We start from the raw sequence: 22,980 nt of genomic DNA on the forward strand, positions 1-22,980 counted from the left end.
TAAAATCTTTTCTTTCATCTTATCCACGAAGCAGATAGTTAACAATAAATGGACACGCCTTCGCTGCACTTTAGCTGCAGACTGAAATAAGTGCTCGGATTCTCGGGCCCCTGACAAATGCCCCTTTTATGCCTCTCCAACATAAGGAGCCACCTGTTCCTGGGACTGGCAGCTTTTGTTACAGAGGTCAGTTAGGGAGGAGAATTTCACAAAGCTGTCCTGTCCAGCCGGTTCTACTTTCAGTGGGTCCAAGTGGGATATATCAGCTCTGAAAATTGATATAAAACCTAAATACTTAGCATTATATCTTCAAGCAGCTGTTTTTCTTAGATTTATGGTGTACATTTTATTTATTAATGCAATTTGAGCTTTTCTCTTACACAGTACCAGTATTGTACTGTTATTAACTTCATTTTAATTTTTTTTTTTAAATAACTATATTGTTTATTATTGTGTATTGTAAATGTTGGGGGTTTTTTTTTCAATTATTTTTAGTTTCCGTTTGTATGACTTTGTAATTCTGGAGAAATCACTCATTTCAGCCTCCATTAAAGTCAGCTGCACTAAAGCCTGTAGTTATTTAGATCCAAAAACATTTTTTTTATTACAATGTGATGTGTAATGCACATGTAGCACCCATGCACCCATAGTGCTGAAATTGCACTAATTCTTTCAGACATGTAATGCTGATATAAACACATATTTATGTCACACACATTTATATTAAAAGGTTTTTGTGCATTTGTTTAGCTGGACTACACAGCTCACTTGAGATTATATTGGGCTGAATGTGGCCTGTTAATTAAAGGTAGTTTGACACCCCCGCTTTAAAATATTACAACTATATTGAAGTTTGGTCCATAGTAAACTGAGAAATGCTATTGACATCCAATTGTAAGATATTATACATGAACTTTTTCTGTAATTGTGAATATTTACAGTGGTGCATTGCTGCTTTTGCTTCTGAAAAAGATCAGACTACTTCTTCCACTACTGTAAAAAGTACTGACTACAAATTTAGGGGTTGCAATAATGTAATTCAGTTGTAGCTCTTACTTTATCACTGTTGGAGGTCTGGTGAGTCAAAAAGGCAAAGTCTATTCACTGTCCCAAGAGATGGTTTTCTTTATGGCACGTTGTGCTCAGTGCAAAGAGCACAGCAGCTCAGCACAACGAGCTCTCTTTTGTTCATTTTGTAAGTTCACTTACAGTTAAAACCCCCTTTTTAAAACAAAACAATGGCAACCTGATGTTTCAGGATGCTTTTGGTTTAAAGCTTTGCTACTTCAGGGCCTATATAGGTGCCAGTTTTCCATAAAATTAAGAGAAGCTCAACACCATTAAAAAGACATATGAAAAAAAGAAAAAGACTCCAAGCCCCTTTTGTATATCATCAGCCTAAGAAACATATTACACAAGGTCTTCTTTATATTCATAGCTCAGCCAAGGAACCATTGTAAATCAATTAGTACTAAAAACATTCATTCATAAAATCATGTGGGAACATTAATAGTAGAATGCAGAAATCTTAAAAAAACATTTTATTGTATGTTAGAACATAAACTGATACAGAGAAATGACAAAAGTACTCTACAGCAAGTGAAAAAACAAGCAAACACACACACAAAGGAGGTAGTAATGGCACTTAGTGTTGACAAGACTTGAACTGTTTCTCCCCTGTGTGTTAAAAGTGATGGAAAATCAGATGAAACTTTAAAAAGGCATCGCACAGGTGGAGAACAAATAAAAAAAAACCCAACTTCCTTTCATTTTAGGTTTTGTTGGTATTCCTCACATGCAGTGGTTATTGAATGCTTTACATTTCATAAAAGAAGCAGTACACCTGGGATGATTGGATGCTTTAGATATAGAGTTAGAACAGCATTCCCCCCACTTAACACTACACGTTTTAAACCTGAATCACCTGTGTCAAAGCAACAAAGCTCCGACTTATCCTCAAGCATGCGCTTTTTGTGTTCAAATCTCCAGTTAAATGTTGCAGTGTGTGTTGTTAAAAATGTTAACATGTTCGGAACCAGGAATGTTATAACAACGCAGGCATGATTGGGATCAGATGTCACCATAGCAGCTGTAAGTCAATGGCATCTCACAGGAAGTGTCTGGGCTTGCTGTCCGATGACATCTGCTCGACAGTCGCCTCTATCGCCGGCCCTCTCTTTAAATCTTATATTTCATCTTCCCGGTGTCGCTGATCACGCAAATGTGCTAAAAGAAGCACCAAAGCACAGGTCTTTATTGTGTTACTGGATTCCCAATACAGTCGTCAAAAAAAAAAGAAAGAAAGAAAGAAGCCAGACACTGACTTACACTGAGATCTCTAAAATACTCATTGTAGTCTAAAGCATATCCAACCACAAAACGATTGGGTATCTCAAAGCCGACATCTGAAAGCACAAAACGACAAAGGCAAATATTTCCAATAGTTTGGGACTCGGCAAATGCAACAATTTTTTTAACTGTGAATGACTCACTGAGCCATAAAAGGGTTGGTCAGGTACGTACAGTCAGGAACACATGCTGAGCTATGCGGCACTCTCTTCACCAGCAATCTGAGGGAAACAAAAGCAGACATTATTTACAACAGCCGACTCAAACCGTCTCAGGAGACAGCGTCACTTCAAAAAAACCTGCGGTACCTGAGATCTGCATCACAATGTTAGTCTTTGCCTCTCTGTGTGTCTGTGTGTGTGTCTCAACTGAAAGGGGAAAACAGTGATTCGCAAAGCAGGAAATTGAGCTGGTTTTGTTTGGCGGCTTTACCCTGCTACTTTGATCATTTTGGGCCCGAAGGCTTCGACGTGCTTCAGGAGAGTCTTCATCGTCTTTCCGGTGCCTACAATGCCCTGTGAGGGTGGGGGTGGAAGATGTAGAAACTGGACTGAGAAAGTAATAACATGGCAGTGAGGAAAAAAAAAGAACAAAAACTCAATTCTTCTTTCTCTGGACTAGAAGTGATACAGAAACTAAGTGCAGTCAGTGTCACACTGTACTCAAATTACGCAACTGTTTACAAGCATTCACTAGGAATTACTTGAATTCACTGAAAAGAGGAATTTAAACACAAACATGTGATATTCAATCAAAAAAAAAAAAAAACGTCATCTGACCTCTTGCTCTACGATGTAGGCAAACGCTGAGGCGAACCAAAGCCACAACAGTACGCTCGATCATGTCAGTGTGCCGCTGGTCAGTACGCACTACAAATATGTGAAATGTGTGACTGTCCTCACACATTTTTCATCTGTCACTGAATATGAGCCAGAACAGACTAACAGCCTTAGCCTAATTATAATACTGCAGGAATTTAAGATTTTAAAACCTATTTTACTTATTTTTAAATGCACTTTGCTTGTTTCCTTCTCTCATTTCATTTAAATTAAATGACCCATATTTAAATTCCTTACACAAAATAACTATTATGATGTAGTATGATCTGTTTTCTGTCAAGTCAGCTCAAGAGCCTCTCACTACCACAGTGAATGCTTTATAAATACTTTATTATCACAGTCCTGGTAAAAGTGGGGTTTCTATACAGAGGTCAGTCACTACATTGGCTGCACTTGCCAATAATGCCAAATCCTGTGCTCAAAACGTTGGTATTACTTTTGACAGGTGTTTGAGTTTTGAATCTCATGTCTCTAAGCTCATCCAGTCATCTAAGAAATATCGCTAAAATCCTTTGCTGTGAGCCCCGAACTACACACTTGCTTCCCTTCACTGGCTCCCAGTGAAATTCAGACCACACTGCAGATTTTTATCAATCACAAAGCCCTGCATGGCCTGCTGAGGTGTTATATCACCTGATCTCTGATCACCTGATCCGGGTCTTTTAACTGCTCCACGCAGGGGCGTCTCCAGAATTTTTTCATAGGGGTGGCCATATGGGAGGTGGGGGGGGCACAAAAAACAGAACTTCCAGTTTTATTATGCTGTTGTCAAACACAGGTTACTTGAAAAATATGGCAAAAAAGAGAGGAAGAAAATATATATACGCTTAGTTAATTTCCTGATATTAAAGTTGATATCACTGAAAATCGGTACCTGTGTGTATTTGTAGGTACTGTTTGTTGGGATATGTACACTTCTTTAAAGTATTCTCCTATCTCTCTCGTATCTAGTGAAACATTTTGTAACCTTGTGTGTTTCAGTGCGTTAGTATTAAAGTCATTACTATCTATCAGTGCTTGTATTTTACCCCTTGTAAATACCATGGAGTGATGACTGCCATTTTACAATACTGATAGCAAAAAGGGTTTTTTACTGACCAACCCACTGCACAAGTCAAAACTAAGACAAGGTTGTCTTTTTAAAAATGCAATTGCATAACAAGTACACAGCAGTATCTATGTCTTATAAATATGGAAAATTCTGCCTGTGGAAATCCTGTCGGCTGAGTCATCGACCTCCTTAGAGCCTTTCCTGATTTTGACTTTTTATTTCCTTTTAACTCTGTTACTTCCTGTACAATGTGACGCACCTGATGTAATGTATTGGTTTTTATGAGACGCTAAGTCTTTCCATCTTGCTTTATCCCGATGACGTTGACACACAATAAAGATTTTAATATTACTTAAAGCTGAAGCGGCCACAGATTGCGAGTTCCCTGTCACACACAGTTGTGCACTGACTAAAGGGAGCTGTTTCAAAATGTTTACTCCTACAATCTTTTTACAGTAAGTATCATGAATGCCCACGATGATGACTGCAGGCCTACATTTCCTTTTTATTTTTTTGCAGTGCACCTATTCCAGTATGTAGGGCAAGGCAAGATTTTCAATGATGTTAGTTAAAACACACACACACACACACACACACACACACACACACACACACACACACACACACACACACACACACACACACACACACACACACAAAGCAATAAATCTATTTGGTTTCTCAAATATGGGTCAGGCAATTAAAAAGTGTCCTCATGTTGAATTCAGGACCTTCAAGAAGAAGATAAAAATTTTAAATGAGTTTTCCTGACCTGGAAAACATCATCATCAACAACAACAACAACAACAAGGAACACAATAAGGTCCATTTGGTGAACACGGGGAAAAGCAGAGTAGCAAAAACATGGCTGACTCACCTCCACAACCAGAACATTCTTATGGAGCGAGCATGTCGAGGAGAAAAGAGAGGGCAGGAACAAACAATTACTCTTGATTGAAAACTGATAATCTGCTCCACACTTACTCCAAGACTAAAACTCACACGTTTAAAAAAAAGACAAAAGCCATTTAGAGGTGATTTAAGAAGCAATTAATTATAAACAGAGAAATACACTTTGTTGTGTTCTAAAGTGCAAAACAAAACCAACTGACAAATAATGTTTCAGGAAATGATCAGGCTGCAGCTGAAATAAAAGCAGAAGTACTGAAATATGGCCAATATCAGCTAAACCAACCACATTTTTTCATACACTACATCCGCGAGACTCTTTGCATTTATGATATCAGTGATTCAGCTAAACGAATGATCCTAATCCAGATTGGAAAGCTATGTTCCTGCAGCGCTGCCCTGAATGTCGCACAGAAATAGCTGAAATTCTGCGAATGTCTGTCTAATAAACTGAAGACGACTGGGCAGTGTCTTTATTAAGAGCCGCTATCTGGGCTTCGCTTCAACTTAGCTAGGACACGATGAAAAGTGAAACTCTCTAACTGCCGGAGTTTACTCCACTTTTTTAAACAAAGGGTTCATCCGAGGGTGCAGTCGTGCTTTGTTTAGGAATCATTATTCATCCAGATTTATTTAGAGCGCACTAAACCCTGGAGAAATGCAAAAGCAATGAGCTATACAAGATATGTAAAGCTCACTGTCTGAAAACTACATTTCAGGGAGGTCAAAAAGCAAATGAACAGTAATGTGTACACTGTTAAACAATTAGGTAACCTCTTCCTGGAAAGCATCACCTCATTCTGTTAGGACCTGGGACAAAAATTAGCAGCACGTCACAGTGAGCTCAGGGATTTCACAAGCACACTAAAGATTCTGTGAGGAAAGCAGTGAGTCAAGCCTACTACCTCATATCCTATTCAAGTTTTAGGCACCTGGCTACTGTGTGCATGTACTGCTGAGGTATGCGTATGACTGTGAATGTTCATATCAGCTGACTTTAATTATCTAAAAATATCACTGCTGACTTGTAACTCCCATAGTAACGGTTAATGATTCATCCCTCTGTATGCTTACATAGATATGTGCACGTGTGTGTGTGTGTGAGTGGGAGTTAAAGCTGCTTACTTGGCAAAAAGGTTGTACACAGATTCTTTTATAAGAAATATATGGGTATGAACAGCAGAGCTCACATAATTGTGAGATGGTTCAAATCTCTGGTGAAAATTGGAATTTAGGCCGGTTTTATTTATTAATTTTTTTCTAATAAACCAGATTTAGTAAACAGAAATGTGGTTTGAATGCTCTGTTATGCCAAACACATTTACTTAATGCTAAGAGGAGTGCTGTGTGCTCTCTATAGGCTCATCTTGTCTGTCTTTTTCTTTTCTTTCTTTCTTTCTTTAATTGTGTAATTTAGGCCACTTTCCCTGCTGAATAGTCTTTGAACCTTTTAGGACTTTCCAGATTGAATATAAGCACACAAATATTTTCTCATTAGTTTTTATTTCAATTTTTTGTTTTGAATTCTGCTTATTTTCAGTTAGTTTCTTGTTTCAGTTTAGTTTTTATTGTATAAAATGTTTACTTTTACTTTAGTCTGAATTAGTTTCAGTGTTAGTTTCCATCTTTGTATTCACCATTGTATGGTGGGCACATGTCCAAGGCAAGATTTGGGCAAATCAGCAGAGGTATTACAATAAAAACACAAAACCATTTGAAAGCAGTTGACTCACTGTCTCATGGACATCTAAAGACATCCATCAACGCCTCATCAGGCATGTTGTAACTACATTTTTACCAACCTAAAACTAAGGGTATTTCCTCTATACTTTTAATTTTATTTCAGTTAGTTTTCAAAGTTCACAATATTGTTTCAGATAGTTTTAATATTTTTTAATTTGTTGCTTTTATTTTTGTTTTAGTTGACTAAAATGTTTTAGTTTGGTTTAATTTCACTTTAATAATACCTCTAGTGGTCACTCAGCACTATGAATGATCTGCTGCCGTCACAGAACCCCATCATGCTGTAATCAGTGCTGATTATTCTTTCTAAATCAAACTAGTTACATGTCATGTAATCAGGGCCTTTAATGTTAGATTGAGTCCTTCCTAACCTGCTGTAAACAAACAAATAAAATGTTTTCTTTGTCATTTTTTTCCGAGACACAAAAAATACAATTATGTATATATGTATTTTACAAGAAAACAGGATGAAAGCATCTAAAAGTTTTGCTTTTCTTATTTCCAATCCTGGAAATGATTTTACAACTCTTTATAATAAGGTGACTGTCATCACCACAAGTCTGCACCGTTTCACTGAGACCCTTTGTTAGGTGGCATGCACTATCAAAGGCTGGCAACAGCCTGCACACACACTCGAGTTCTGTGAGCTACCATCTCTAATTACAGGATAACACGACGAGCCGTAGAAGAGGGACTGTGTTAAGTAAATCTGTCATCCCCTTGATCTACCGAGGTACGCACTCAGTATGGCCTCCAATTTACACCATACATTTTGCTTCACTTGAGATAAAATGGAATAAACCTTTTGTCATAGCTGGCATGTGATCAGCGCTAGGTGTGTCAGAAACTGCCATCTTTGATCTCATTCACTGAAGTGAGGCAAACAGCACATTAGAGGGAAGGGTGCCCTCTTGAGGCTGCTGTCTATCAACAATCACCATCTCCATGCTACCTATTTTTACAAAAGCAGGGCCCATCATAAGGCTCAGACGTCTCAATGATAATGAAAATCTTACCTTTCCAGCTAATAAAGACAAGTCCTCTCCTCCGAGGATGTGAAGATCCTCTGTTGACTCGTCATTCTGTGGACATAAAATACAGGAGAAATATTTTCAATTATCCATTCATCTATCTATAAGAGATATGATCTCTCAAGAATGCACTGAGTCTATCCTGGAGCTTCATCTCATTTGGACATGGCTGAAAAAACACCTCACCCAGGAGGCATTAGGGGTGGGGGGAAAAATCGATACTGTGTAGTATCGTGATATTTTGTTTGCTAATAATGTATCGATACAGGGACAGCAGAAATCGATATTTTGTTACAAAAAAAGTTTTTGTGCTCTGACTTCAGAGCATGTTGATCAGCTCCTTTTTCTGAGCAAGAATCCTGACATTCCTTCACTGTCCAAATGTGTTTAACTTTTTTTTGGCAGCAATAAACATGACAGTTTACTTATTTTAATTTAAGACATGTTTTATTTTAATTAAGTTCAAAACTTTTTTATTTAATGTAAATTTATATTTTGTTTTAATTTACTTTCAAATTCTTCAGTTGCTGAAGGGGCTGCATAGTTTTCATAAATTGCATAGTTCAGAATAGCTATAATTGTACCAGATGGTTGCATTCAGTTAAGTTGGACTAGACTGTAATACAAACCGTTCAGTTTGTCAACAATAAAACTGACTGAAATGAGAGAAAGACTGAGTGTGAGACTTTGATATTAGATAAAATGAATATTGATAAAGTTTACCTTTATGTACAGAATCTGAATATCGCAGATATTTTAAAAAATCGCAATAATATCGTATCGTGCATTAAGTATTGTGATAATATTGTATCGTGGGATGTATGGTGATTCCCACCTCTAGGAGGCATGCAAGTCCAATGCCCGAACCAGCTCAACTTGTTTAATGAGGTATATCTGTTCAATTCCTCATTAACTCAGATATAATCAACTAATCACATGACAGCAACTCAAAGCTTTTATGTATGTAGACATGGTTAAAATGACCAGCTGAAGTTCAAATCGAGTTTCAGAATAAGGATAAAAGAGGAATTAAGTGACTCTGAGCATAGCTTGGCTGTGACTGTGCCAGACCGGTCTGAGTATTTCAGAAACTGCTGATCTACTTGGATTTTCCCACAGAACCATCTCTAGGGTTCATAGAGAATTGTCCAAAAAAGAGAAAATATTCAGTAAGTGCCAGTTCTCTGCGTGAAGATGCATTGTTGATGCCAGAGGTCAGAGGAGAGACTTCATTGATCTGATAGAAAGGCAACAGTAACTCAGATATATCTGTATGCACATCACACTGAACCCTGGAGCAGATTGGCTGTCACAGCAGAAGACCACACCGGGTGCCACCTTCGTCATCTAAGAACAGGGAATAATTCTCCACAGAGAAGTTTAACCCTGTGTAGCTTGAAGGTGTACCCAATAAAGTGGCCAGTGAGGGTATCTCACCAGCAGTACTTCACAGCTAAAAAAAATTGTCAGCAATCACATCAAATCATAACAGCACTTTCAAGGCAAAGTTAGAGGAAGACACCAATGTTCTAATGCATGAAAAATAATACACATCTTGTGACTAACTCTAAACTCACAGGTGATACTTTTGAGCGTGAAAATGCTTTCCACTTCTCACACAAATGCCACTCAAGATAAACTGTCAGCTTTCTTTGCTGGAGTGGGCAACAGCTCACCAAGTAACTCTTGAGACGAATGAAGTGTACCGTCATGGGGATTGTGCGGTTGGAGTTGTGGCTAAGGTCCTTGATCCTGTCCACCAGGTCGGCACAAAACTGGTAACCTCCTTTCAGCACGCACAGGACCACAATGGCGTGGTTCCCCAGGTCATCCATGATGTTTCTAGCGAGACGTTCTGTTCTGTGTACAATGAAGAAAAGGTGAATTACCTCTAAAAGACCTCTTTTCTCGTCAGTTAAGACAGTTTTGAAATCCCTGTCGGTCCACAACCATATGTGATGTTTAAATTTGTTTAGCTTTGTGTTATTATTTCACCATATTGAATAATTCTGGTTAAATATGCAAAGACAGGTAAACTGATTGATTAACCGTTTACTACATTTAAATAAATGTTTTAAATATTTTATAAGAAAGAAAAACAGATGGCTCACATGTGATTTAAACTGACTACTGGCAAAGCACTTTTTGACACTAATTGAGCACCTAAAACGCTTATTCAGCCAGTCGCACGCACATTCCTACTGCACTTTTTATTCTATGCCTAAGCAACTTGTTTAAACATCTGACCACAACTATACATAGTAGTACATGCCCATGCTTCAGTACTGTTCCGCCCGCTCATGCTGTTTGACATGAAATGATAATCATAAGGTGTTCTACGTGCGTAAATTCTAAAAATGGTTGATTTGAGCCCATTGCTAGCTGGTTGCCAGAGAACCTCTTTTGTAGATATAAATTACAACTACTGTTATTACATAAAACTGACATAGTTCTGTTAGTGCACGGGTATTAAGAACAGATCATTTTAGACCTTTGTTAGACGATTGCTGGGAAACATCATGATGTCATGATATCGGTAATAGATTAAAAACTTCAGGTGCATAAAATGTACCCGTGTGCCAAGTTTGGTTATTCGGCTCCTGATCGTGTAACGGCAGGTAGCAGAAACATAAACAAACCCACATACAGAGCTTTTGTGTTTTACAGTAAGATAAAAAGCTTTGTGTCACGTGACAAAAACACTAATTATTTAATTAAAAATTCATTTTCTGATTTCTTTTATAGACATACAGAAGTTAATAAGTACTATTTAAAACAAAGTATGATTGAACTCCTGCTGGCTTTTCTCTTTTTACCAAAAAAGTATGAATACACGCGGGGAGTTACTGTGGGATTTGAGCTTTCATTGGGGAGCTGTGGTTTTTTATTTGTTTTGTTTGTTTCTTTGGGGAATTTCTAAGCTTTACCAGGATTCATTTCAATAAAAGCATGCCAAAACCTCCGTCAAGTTCATATCGCATAATCTGTGCATGATATCCCCTGGATTTCCCCAGAAACTGTACAAAGGCTTTTATGCAGCCCCCGTGCAAAAGCATATGGGAACATTACTTCCTTGATGCACGATTTTATCAAAGAACAAAGAAAGCGACTTCCCAGTTGTAGCCATGTACCTGTCCATAATCACGCCATGCGGGATGATGACACAGTCTAAATCTCCGGAGTAGTGTGCTGGATAGCTGAAGAGATCTAAACTGTAGCCTGGCCAGTCATCTTTAATCTGCAGGGGGGGAGATAAACGCAAACATCATGTTTCTGCTGTACTACAAGGAGAAAAACAGCGGGTACGAGTTTTATCTTGTTTGCACCAGAAGCGCATGTGACTTTAAGCAATCTGCAAGGCGCGCAAAGTTGTCTGCCTGCGCAAATTGTGCATCCATACACGAGCGACGCTTTTCTTCGACACTTGTCCCTTCCCCGTCAGCCCCCTAATTTAATTACCACAATCCCCTCGCTTCTTCCTTCGGACTGGACGGCAAATTCTGCCATGTTGTTTTTCCACCGCCACAAAAGGAGCTTTTGTCTCAGGAAAGTTGATAGAGGGAGTTGGCACCAACAGGAGAGAGGAGGAGCATCGGGGTGAAGGAATGTTAGGAAACCGAACACTTTGCATTTCTCGCTGTCAAACAGCAACCATCCAGCAGGGGCGCTCTAACATTACATTTACATGTAGTGCTGCTTTTCATGGGGCCCCACCTTTCTGTGTGTACCTGTTCAAGGGCTAGTAATGAAGTGATCACTTTTTGGCACAAAACCGGGCAGTGTTGGAGAGAATACCCAAAACTAACAGTATACTACAGCATACAATCATGAGGAAAATCATGCAACAAAAAATATATATATTTATTAAATGTTTTTATTATTCAGAACGGGCAGTGCCGTGGAGATCGTTTCATGAAATCTGCCTTTTTCTAACCATGCATCATTTTTACAAAGTTACAAGTCTTTCAGCTGAAAACTTCTTCTGTAAAAAGGAGAGCAGCTCTGAAATGCAATCATCAGTATTCACCGGAAGGCTTGATATTTGTTGATTTTGAATTGCCATGTTTTTCACATATGCATATCATTCTGCTGTCACTGTTTTTCCATGACAGGAAAATACACAGAGACTGAATCTGAGTGGTTTTCTGAGAGAAAAGAGTGAAAGAGATGGATCAGCTGCAAAGAAAACAGAAGAGGCGTCATCACTCTGGGGATATAACGAAAGTTTTTAGTGTTGTGCAAGAGTAACTGGGGGAAAAACCCAAAACTGAAATGCTGATTACTGATAGGGTAGGGTTTTACTTCAGTCAAAACATTCCCACTGGGAAATACTGAAAGCAATCTTTCCTGTTCCATATCACAGTGTGGAGGATGTGAAAGTTTTGACAAAATGTGTTAAAGTCGCCATCTAGTGGAAGAAGACAAACACTTCTGGCTCTTCTGTACACAGCTTTTCTTCTGATCAGTCATTTTGTCTTCATGTAACTGAATCTTTAAACAGCCTGGATACATGACCCCTCTTAAACATTCATTAAAACGTTGCCTTGTGCCATTATAAAAATAAGAGATGAGTAACAGACTGTAATACAGAAAAATTCAGGGGCCACACCCTGTCTCCTGTGCATGATATAATCTGTGGGTTACAGTGTGTGAATAAGTGAATTTAAGATGAAGCATCCAGGCAATGTGTGAGTGGTAGTTTCACTGCATATTCAAGCAGTATGGGCTCTGCTGAGAAGAGGGAGACACAAGGTGTCTGAGCCACTCATCCATGCCCCTTCCACAGCAGCTGCAATTTAAACAGTGCTTCACTGACAGCTGGGAAACAGATGTCAACAGCAGCATTATATTTCAGTCGGCCTGTGCAGTGTCACCACCTCGGCGGTGTGAGAATTACGCTGCATGACAAAAAAAATCCCTCAAAAATTAAGTAAAACTCAGTCTGCGTGAGTTATCTCACTTGATGTTATTGTTTCAGATGACAAAGCTGCAGGCTTGACACTGGAATAATCTCGCTCATGAGCATCTACTGCAGCACTGCAGAGGCCAGGAGATGAGAAGTCTTGTCAGATTGTTTTTGAGGCCCTCTCTGCTGGTGAGCACAACCCGGCTCCTTCGCTGCCCTCGGGGTGCAGGGGAGCAGTTTGGCTTTGGCACTTCACACTCGCTCAGCAGTCAAGGCCTCTGACCGTCCGCAGACTATACCACCAACTGCTCCCACATACCCTCGGCCCTGTTGTTTGGCCAATTATGAATATTCACTTGCTATGAATGTAATTCTGTCAGACATGCAACTGTCCATTCAGATATTGTCAGCGGTGTTGTTTGTATTTGAAGAATCTGATCATTTTCTCATTTTCTATCAGATTTTGAGCCAAATCACGGACTTCAAGTGATTTTGCTTGAGCAATGTCCTGCATTGTTATCCTACTAAGACACATCATGAGCCACACTAAGAACTGAATTTTAAGCTTACAGAAAAACTCAATAGACCATAAAAATTTATGTAAGGTGTAAGGTGAGACTTCTTTGTTTGAATTTTGGGTTGATGAGGGGAATCCAATCAGAAAAAAATTGGGTTTTAAGGAGGAGGAAGGTAACTGGCAAGTGTAGATGAACAGAGGAGTCGCACCAAGCTGTGAATCATACAAAGCTACTTTGGTCCAAGAATAAATATATCGAGCTGGAAGAAACCAAAATAGGTCTCCTTTAAAGGCCTCCTTCCTCAGCAGGACACAAAGAGCTTGGAGCTTGGTGAGTATGACAGAGTAAGAGATTTTTTTTTTTTGTCTTGGTCTTTGGATTTGTCATGACATGACGTGAATCACATTGATTAATGCAATAACCTATTGTGCAACAATCTAAACCCCTGGGTCCTGACATTCATGTGAATACTATGCAGACATACTAAGCACAACCCACACAGCAGCAACAACCGCCATCAGCAGCAGCCTCCCCCAGCACGACAATTTGTCATCATGAAAAACTGCTCGAGCAACATGACAAGGAGCTCAAGGTGTTGACCGGGCTCCCACGATATCAACAAACATGACAAAAAATTATATTAACAAGACCAAATCTACTTCAGTCTGTAACAACTGCTGAAAAATACTACCAATTAAGAAAGAGCCTGTCAGTGTCAGCCAGTGAGAGGTGCTGATGAGTATATACAGAAGCTTTTGTGGCTCACAGTCAATACACTCTAAGTTTCTGGATGGCACAGTGGTGTAGCACCACTAGTCACAACAAGAAGATCCACAACTGGGACCTCTCTGTTTGGAGGTGCTCCAGCTTCCTCCCTCAGTCCAAACACATACCTGTCAGGTTAACTGGTGATTCTAAATTGGACTTGCTTGTGAGGTAGATAAAGTGCTTTAAGTGTACAGAATAAATTGCTCTATGAGTGTATGGCTAAGGTACAACCTGAAGTTAAAAATGCTACATAAACACATGTGTGTTACATCCTCAGTACACACAAAACCCTCTGTTCACTGTAAATGCTTGGATTTGGTTCAGTGTGCTTTTATCTGAGTGCATGTGTCCAAATATGTTGAATATGTTTGGACAAGAGCCATCATGAATGGTAGGAAGATGTGGAGCCATTAAGGGAGTGGGGGCTCACTAACCTTGGCTGACTTTCAGTTATCACAGCAGTGATTACCATCGCGCCATTGACGCCTCCGTGTGAGCAAAAACGTAGAGTCGTTGCTGTCTCGTAAAGCCACAATAATAAAAAATGCTGGATGTATGATCGCTCTGCATTACATATCATTTTAATGTGTTGAAAACCCTTTTCCAACAAAGCAAGTCAAGCACAGTGGTGCACATTAACACATGTTGAAAACCCATGAGCTAATTCACAAGAATAGGAAAACAAACAAACAAACAAACAAACAAAAAAAATAGGAGCCTACATTAAGCACACCATAAAAAAAATACAAATACAAACAAATAGGCCACACAACATAAAAAGTGTCTATAAACAAGGTTAGACTGCTCAGAAAACACATTATTTGACAGAATGACTCGTCCCTTCTTTAAGTACTTCATCGTTAACGCTTCCTTGTAAAACTTTGATACTGAGAAGAATCAGCCTGATAGGTATGGAGGCAAGCATGACTTTAAACATCTATATTTGTTTTGGTGTCAGTTCTAGAGTTACTAAAGCACTTCCAGCAGAATAATGCACTGATTTATATGCAAATGAACATCCTAACAAGGACACAATTCAACAAAAAATGCGTAACACGTCAAAAACTGTCCTCAGCTGAGCCGCAGTTCATCCACCTGCTCCTTCCGTCGTGACGGTGATCATTGGCTTCATGCTACGAGCATCTGTGGGCCTGCGCCGCAGCTTCAGGAGCAAAGATCCACTGTGCGAGCATGTAAAACTCTATTAGCATAATGACTTCCCCGTTTAAGTGGATTGCAACAAACTGAGTTACATGCGTCTTTGACAAACTTTTGTCTGCGATGAAAGCAATATTTCTTTTCATCTTTCTCTCGGAAAGGATCGGGATTAGTAACAAAGTAACCAAACACGGTGAGTAAACTGAGCAGTTTTGTTTTGGCATGATCAGAATCTGCTGCGATAAAGAAGAACTCAGAAAAACACAATTCTTACTTTTCCTATTAAATCTGTCATTCGTGTATCTGCAGAACCAAAACCAACATTGTGTAAAATCGTCTAGGTTAATGATTCTTAATGAATAATGTCAAGCTTGTCTGATTTGATGACAGGTATTTATTTATTGTTTTACAGATAACATACTTCACAGGGTTACCTTAGAGGTAAAAATCTCCTGACAGAACTTGGTTTTGACTCGTCGGAGACAGCGAGGGGAAGATGAACATACTTTTTGTCAAGCACACATTGTAAACAACTGAGCAATATTTAAGTCTAAATGGCGTACCATAGAATAGGTGAGAGACAACAAAATGTAAGTAAGAAGATGTGCCTCTTGCTCGCAAAGACAAAAGTTTCATTTTTACAAAACAAATAATGGTCACTGACATTTTTCTACTTTTTTTTTTTTTTAAGTGGCTGAGAGGTAGAATGAAGTATTTTCAGTTAAAACCAATGATTTTATTTCTTTGCTTTATCTTATCGTCATAATGAGCGAAAACATTACGAGTGAATAAGGAACCCCAGCCCTCTGATTATAATGTGAAATCTGTACAAACATCTCCATTGATTGCAATATCGTTTAATTTTTTGAAATATTTTTTATTGTGAAACTTTTTGTTTGTATCCCAAAAGTCCATCGTTATAAGCAGAGGAAATATTATTGAATTTTTCTGGTTAGGATTTCGTGGTACCTCGCCGTACGGTGGGGCAGTGAATTCCGTTTTTTCTTCTTCTTTTTTTTAATACTGCGAATAGCAACGTCAGTTCATGTTTTTTACATTTTTTGTTTGTTTTTCGTGGATGGAGTGTAGAGATGGATATATTCAGTTGGAAGTATCTGAATGAACGCTTCCGGGTCCTTCTGTGGGCGATGTCACTGACGAAGGAGTCGGAGCATCTTGCCAGCCACCGTTTGTCTGTAAAGACACAAGAAGACAAAGTTAGCGTGAATATGAATGTGATATGAAATATCATCATTCTTTATATTAAGGATGGGCTGCTAAATTGTGTCAAAAATCTCAAACACGATTAGCTTGGTTATTGTTCAGGGTTGTTATTTAACTGACTTTGGAGTCATCATGCATTTACAGAGCTCTTTTCTTCTTTAGTTTTCTCCAAACCAAATCACTAAAATTAAAACAAATAAACACAAACTACAGTTAATATGAAATAAAATAAAAAGAGTGGTTCTAGATTTATAAGAAAAGAGTAAATAGAAGGAAAAAAAACATGTTTTTTACCCCAAAATAAAATATTCTTAGTAAAAACTCTCCTCCTCCTGTTTGTGTTGTGAACAAGAGTTAGGTGAGGAGTTTACCTCACAGGTTCATGCAAACCATGAGGCTGGAGCCTGGAGGTGTTTAACTCGGCTGGTTCTGATCAGATATAATAAAAACAATCTGCACGTTGGCATATTGCTACTCACTAACACATTATGTCCTGTTTTCTTTAAAATCAAAATATGCCAGGGATGACGCTGGTCACAACTTCTACACTTCGGTTTTGTGCAGAGTAAATTAATACGTTATAATGCGTTAATTAATCTGCAGACTCCTGTCAGAGCGAGGCTGGAATATTTTCTTTATGTTGAGCCAAATGACCACACAGGACAGTGGTATTAATCTGCCCATTGGACTCTTAAACAGGGAGACAATAAGACGATTTATAGAGCTTTTTGCTGTAAAAATGAAACTTCATCATATGCTTTCATTACAAGGGACTACCGGTGCACTACACCCTAGTTTTATAAAGTACCCATACGCCATACAGCTACACTGTAACTGATTATACTCTAATATCTACAGGAAGATACTATAATAGGTGTGTGCATATGTGTTAGTATGCTGGGTCACTACTGTAATTCACTGAGGTAAGGTTGCTTGGAAAAACTAATGAATAGTGAAGATTTCTTTGAAAATTACAGTTTTACTTTAAAATATACACAAACCTTTTTACAGTGTGCTGTACAGACTCACCCGTCCCCCCAGATATGTTCAAATAGAGCCAAATATTGAGCCCAACAAAAGCACTCTTTGCCTTCTATATGACATCTATGTAATATAAACCACACTACTTAATATTTACATCTTTAGTGTATTGATTGAAGATAATAAATGTGGAACTACACCTGCCAATAAAAAGGAGTACGCTATAGGTAACGCCTTCGAAAAATATTCACAGCAGAAGGTTTTGCTTAGCAGGTTTTGTTGTTAAATATATATGAAGAATACCAGGTAAACCCTAAATGTAAAAACAAATATAAAAGACTTCCTCAAAAGCAGTGATGTTGCTCCTAAAACCTCTAAATGAAAGCACTAAAAACTGTCAAACGATGCTTTCAGAAAAAGAAATAAATTATCATGCCACTTCTTTCACTTGGACCTCCACATGGTCGACATAATGTGAGATAAACAGCAAAGATAAAACAGCGAATACGCAGACCTTTCATATATCTCAGAATATACCCCTGAGATGGATGATAAAAGAATAAATTATCACAATAAACAAAAAGCTCTTTAAAATGGAAGCCTTCTCAAATCATCATAAAAGGTTGGCTAAAGACCATTAATTGCAATTTCAACGCTATTAGTGAGTGCTGGGAATGTGCTTTGGCAGCCTCTTATTTCCAAACCCTGTTATTTTGTGTAAAGACCGTCTGTCATCTTATTCAGAAGCAAGAAGAGGGAAAAAAGAAAGAATGAGGAGGGGAAAAAAATGCATTTCCAGTCTCAGAGAAAGTCGACACCCACTAGCAATTTGAGGGGCTGTAATTGCTGTTCAAGAATAAAGAAGGAGAGGTGAACCACGAGAGTTCAGTCAGTAAATCTTAGAAAGAATATAAAAAAAATATCATTTGGGCTAAATAGATGCACGACTTCATTCATAAGCGTCAATAAAACACTGCAATTTTTGTTAGTAAAACTGTAAAAGAGCCTCATATTGTTAAGAATTTCCGAAATAGTTATTTCTATTCTTTTCTAAAGCTTTCAAAGTAAGTGTTTCTACTCAGGCTGGATCTGCGATCTATTTCACAACAAACAGCACAATTAGTTTTAATTATTTTTAATATATCGATTACTGCAATTTGAATTTTGCAGGGTGGCTCATTTGAGTTTTGGTGGGGTGGGGCTTGCCTTGACAATAAAAGCACTTAAAAACCAAATGCGTCGTTGAGCATCCAGTTCCAATTTATTAATGAAGCCATTTATGGTAGCTGCAGTTTAACCACTCATTTATGTATGACAATTACACTGCAGTCATGATACGCTACGTTTCTCTGAATTACTAATTCATTTGATATTTGATGTTTAAAAAATCCTCAAAGACTAATGAAGATAAAAGAAAAAAGCATTTAGAGCAGAACAAAGTTTTTTATAATCCTCTACTACCTCCACATATAAAAAGCGTTTTTTTTATGAACAAAAAGCAAAATTAATAAGAAAAAGAAAGAAGCCAAATTAGCTGCGCGACTGAGGTCAGAGATTCATAATTTGGTGTGTTGTTATTAGCCTAAATTACAGATGTAAAATGAGCCTGTTGCATGCTGCAGCGCGCTGGACGCGTTCTCGTTCTTATTTTAGCACGAGGGGTGTTGCAGGCTTGGCTGTCAGTGCTGCTGTTCCTGTGGATGAATGATCTGGCCAATGTGCTTGGACTGTTAGCCCAAAGCCTCGCTCTTTCTGTCCCTGTGACTGTCGTATTGATTCTGTTCAGCCCCGCTCGGCCTGTCGCTGTGGATCTACATGCTAACACACTGCCTCGAGTGCTGCCTGTCCCGCCCTGCCCGGCCCAGCAAGGAGACCGAGACAACTGGCTGAGGCTTTGACAGGCTGCTTAACGAGTTATTTTAAGGATTAGCAGCAACTCTGAACTTCTTTTTTTTCCAAGCCAGTCTTGGAGGGGGAAATAAATATGAGTCGTCCTACAGTGGCAATGACAGAGCAGCGTCTGGTGCGACGATGACACCTGTGTCCTTGTTTCTGTCGACTGCAGGTGCCTCGCTAACGCTAATATCCTCCGACAGGCTAGGAGCATGTCCAGCTACTCAGCCTGGTAGCTGCCTCGTTGCCTGCCACCATAGGGCACGACTGGGGCAGAAGACAGAGGGGGGTTGGGGGCAAATGGCTGGACAACAGCCCAACCCCGGCAAAGTCTGCTAAGTGGCATTTTAGTGTGCATACAGATTTAGGCGATATCACCAACATTGTGCAGCTGGGGAATCACTGCAAAGTAAAAGAGCAAAGAAGCACTGAGAAGGACAGAATGAGATTGTTTACAGGTCTTACGTTGATGCCCTGTGGACTGTACATCTGGCTGGCTGCGAGGCTGTCACTGTATCCTCCGGTCTGGCTGATAACATGGCGAAGGGTATCCACCTGGAACAGCGGGGACACAGACAAAAGGACCAGTAAGACAAAAGCTCTGGATAACAAAGACAGTAATGCACAAGGAAAGGTCAGTCTGATAGTAAAAGGGTATCATAAACAGGAAAAGGTTACAAACAGCGAATCAGAATGATTTGGCCTCTATTACAAGCTCGATAACAGACGCCACAAAAGGACAAAAACACAGGAGTAAATATAGGATAGCTAATTATCAATGTATTTGTTGTTCTTGTTGTATATTCTTATGTCCAGACTTGTGTCTTTTCTTTAAACTATTTAAAGTCGAGCAAACACTCAGATGAAGTGCCACAGTATCACCTGCTGCCAATAAAACCATGGTGTGATGCAGGATTTGTTCTACTGTTAACATTTTGTCATGCTCTTTCCAGATTCCACAGTCCAATTCATATTTCTTTATATTTGTTTTCCCCAGAAACACACTTTCCATATGGATTTCACAACAAATCTGACTGCTCTACCAACTAGACAAACATATATGAATTTGTACTTTGTGCCTTTTTTATACTTGCAAATCTTTGAGATTGAGGTCATTCATTCGTGATCAGAAAAATAAACCCTTTCGGGTTCAATAATTAAGGGCAAACCCCGAAGACCTTTTTATCTACGATAAGGGCCGTCCCTTCTGCATATTCATGAACGACCTAAAGCGATTGGCGTGCTGATCAGAACAGAAGAGGAGGAATGGAGGGAGAAGGAAGTGATGCCGAAAGCACTGAAACCAAATGAGGCCTTCACTACGGGTGGTGATTCCATAATCCGTGGTGAGAGTTGTAACACTGCGTTGGTCATGACTGTCCACTGGGGCAAGGTCAGGGAGCTACAAAGTGCACCAGTGGCTATGTGAACTCTTGTCAGAGGTGCTGATGAGTGTTGCACCGTTTCCAAAACTGTCCGCAGTCGTCTACTCAACTGTGGCTTGACAATGGTTTCTACATTAATGTAGTGCTTCAGGCTAAGTATAACCTCCGTTTCACAATGTAGGTCAAGTTATTGTGGGCATCTAAACTCCCAGACTGGTCAGCGGTTAAACCACATCACAAACGAGCTCAGGAATGTGCCAGTTTACGGCCACATGGGATGCTAAACTTGGAGAGGCGCCTACCTGGGATTGTATGTTGGCCCCAACCTGCCCCCCTTGGTACGAGTCCCCATTGAGGGACTGCACACTCATGAACAAGTCTCCGGAGTTTGACATGTTAAAAGAGCCAGCAGAACCTGAGAATACACAGAGGCAGAAGAAAAAGAAAGACGCGCAGACAGGAGGAGAAGGATCAGAAGAAAGGGGATAGTAACAGAGAAGAAGAGGGGGACAGAAAAAGGAGTTAAAATGAAATCATGCATAAGCACAAAGGCATTGAATGGGTTAGTTTGAGAGCGTGGCAGGCATTATGAAAAAGACTTTTTCTACAAAGTTGCACACAATAGACGCACTGAATCAACCAGCAAGAACAATCCGACAGGTTCTCGTCGTAAAACTGTTTAAGATCCAATTAAAACGAGCCTCATGGATCATATTACTGTTACATGTCCGTGCTGCTAGTGTTTCATTAAGGAAGTAATAATTGATCTGCAGGAAGACCCAAAGAATCGTATTCGTCCTTTAATGGACCCCAGCTCCCCAGATGTAAAGAGACCATCGCGTAACTTGATTTCAACACCCGGTCCTAATCCAATACAGTCGCAAAGTCTCTATATGACAAAAGACTCTGCTTGCCCTCTGAGTAGCTTAATGGCATACATGAGGTCAACCGGACAAGAGGCAGGAAAAATTAACGTCCACAAGACCAAGAGGTCAATAACAGAGAGAGAGAGTGAGAGAGAAAGAGAGAGCGAATGAGTGAGGGAGGAAGATAACGACGGCAGAGAAGAAAGGAAGAAAAATGGAAGAAGAACGGCAAGAAAGCCAAAGTGTATTACTGGGTTAATTAAGGAGAGCGTTCTGTTAGTCTATAAGAAACATCACCAGAGACTGAATTCTTGAGTTGTGGCTTTGGTATGAGAACGTCAATACGCTCCATCTTACGCTTCTATCTGCTCTGGTGAACAACAAATATTGATAACGCCTCTATTGATGGAACTTGTTTCACTATAGCCCAGCGGCCTTTAATCAGAGCCCGAAGCTCACCTGCTGAATTGGGAGTAGATGGGGAGTTGGCCTGGCTGCCGTGAGCGGACACGCTGGTTGCATTGACTGCAGTCCTCGCTGCATACATGTTGGCCTCTTCTTGGAACTTGCTGATGTTTTTCTTGTATCGGATCCTCTTGTTCCCGAACCAGTTTGATACCTGTCAAGACGGTAGCAAGATAAATAAAAGCAAATATAAGATGATACTCTGCACACCTAAAAAGTCTGAGTCATGCCATGTACACCAGTTAGCACAATAACCTCCTCTCTTCTTTGCACGGTATTTCATGTTGCTTGCGAATTAATTCTCATGGAACAGAGCAATATGGAAAGCCCTCCATCCACTTTCTTCTGCTTATACAGACACCCAGACCTCCCTCTCTCCAGCCACCTCCTCCACCTTATCTGGGGGAAAACTGAGGCCTTCTCAGCACTACAGAAATATAACAGCAGTATTCCAGTAGCACTCTTCTTGTTTTGATGAGGACTTCATGGACCAGATTTAACTTTTTCCTGCAGTTGAACTGCAAATGACTGTTACCACCTAACCTAGAACCCATTTCATGTATTTCTACAGAAAAATAATCTGCTATTGAAGATAAGTCAGAAAAATAATCTTGTATTGGTGCAAAAAACCCCAAAACAAAACAAAAAAATTGGCAGATGCATGACACTGCAAAGCTGCTGAGTCCAAAGTTGAAGCAATCACAAGAAATTCACTAACGACTCTTATATGCAGATTCTCTGACATTTACTGTCATAGAAATGATACCAATTCATGCTGCATAGTTACACTGGCTGGCTGACTGGCTCTCCAATAAAACAGCCCAAGGCAGAAGTGGCTCTGCACTTCAAGCAGGTAAATGATCAACTTTCCATATTCAGCTTTTGCCACGCTCT

General features: G+C 39.5%; 2 protein-coding genes across 3 annotated transcripts in view; both read right to left on the reverse strand.

The window, feature by feature from the left end:
- Positions 1 to 2,061: 2,061 nt before the first annotated feature.
- prtfdc1b (phosphoribosyl transferase domain containing 1b) lies at positions 2,062 to 11,435 on the reverse strand. Its single transcript, XM_085378500.1, has 9 exons — positions 11,382 to 11,435; positions 11,054 to 11,160; positions 9,599 to 9,782; positions 7,908 to 7,973; positions 5,117 to 5,134; positions 2,782 to 2,864; positions 2,524 to 2,570; positions 2,329 to 2,405; positions 2,062 to 2,226 (listed from the first exon to the last, which is right to left on the reverse strand). The coding sequence occupies exons 1-9, from the start codon at positions 11,427 to 11,429 to the stop codon at positions 2,179 to 2,181; spliced, it is 678 nt and encodes a 225-aa protein (XP_085234626.1). The 5' UTR covers positions 11,430 to 11,435; the 3' UTR covers positions 2,062 to 2,178.
- Positions 11,436 to 15,969: 4,534 nt separating this feature from the next.
- pbx1a (pre-B-cell leukemia homeobox 1a) overlaps positions 15,970 to 22,980 on the reverse strand; it is a 49,749-nt gene continuing 42,738 nt past the window's right edge. The window contains exons 7-10 of one of the 2 annotated variants that reach the window (XM_085378498.1): positions 22,081 to 22,240; positions 21,058 to 21,170; positions 19,836 to 19,925; positions 15,970 to 16,466 (exon numbers count right to left, since the gene is read on the reverse strand). In XM_085378498.1, coding sequence (XP_085234624.1) covers positions 16,374 to 16,466; positions 19,836 to 19,925; positions 21,058 to 21,170; positions 22,081 to 22,240 — 456 coding nt within the window. In that variant the 3' untranslated portion in view covers positions 15,970 to 16,373. The remainder of the gene's footprint in view (positions 16,467 to 19,835; positions 19,926 to 21,057; positions 21,171 to 22,080; positions 22,241 to 22,980) is intronic. The other variant, XM_085378499.1, reaches the window with a different exon arrangement.

The sequence above is a fragment of the Diplotaxodon limnothrissa genome, linkage group LG18, assembly GCF_057381915.1.
Source record: "Diplotaxodon limnothrissa isolate DT_005_m linkage group LG18, D_limnothrissa_male_GT1.1, whole genome shotgun sequence".
Classification (NCBI taxonomy): domain Eukaryota; kingdom Metazoa; phylum Chordata; class Actinopteri; order Cichliformes; family Cichlidae; genus Diplotaxodon; species Diplotaxodon limnothrissa.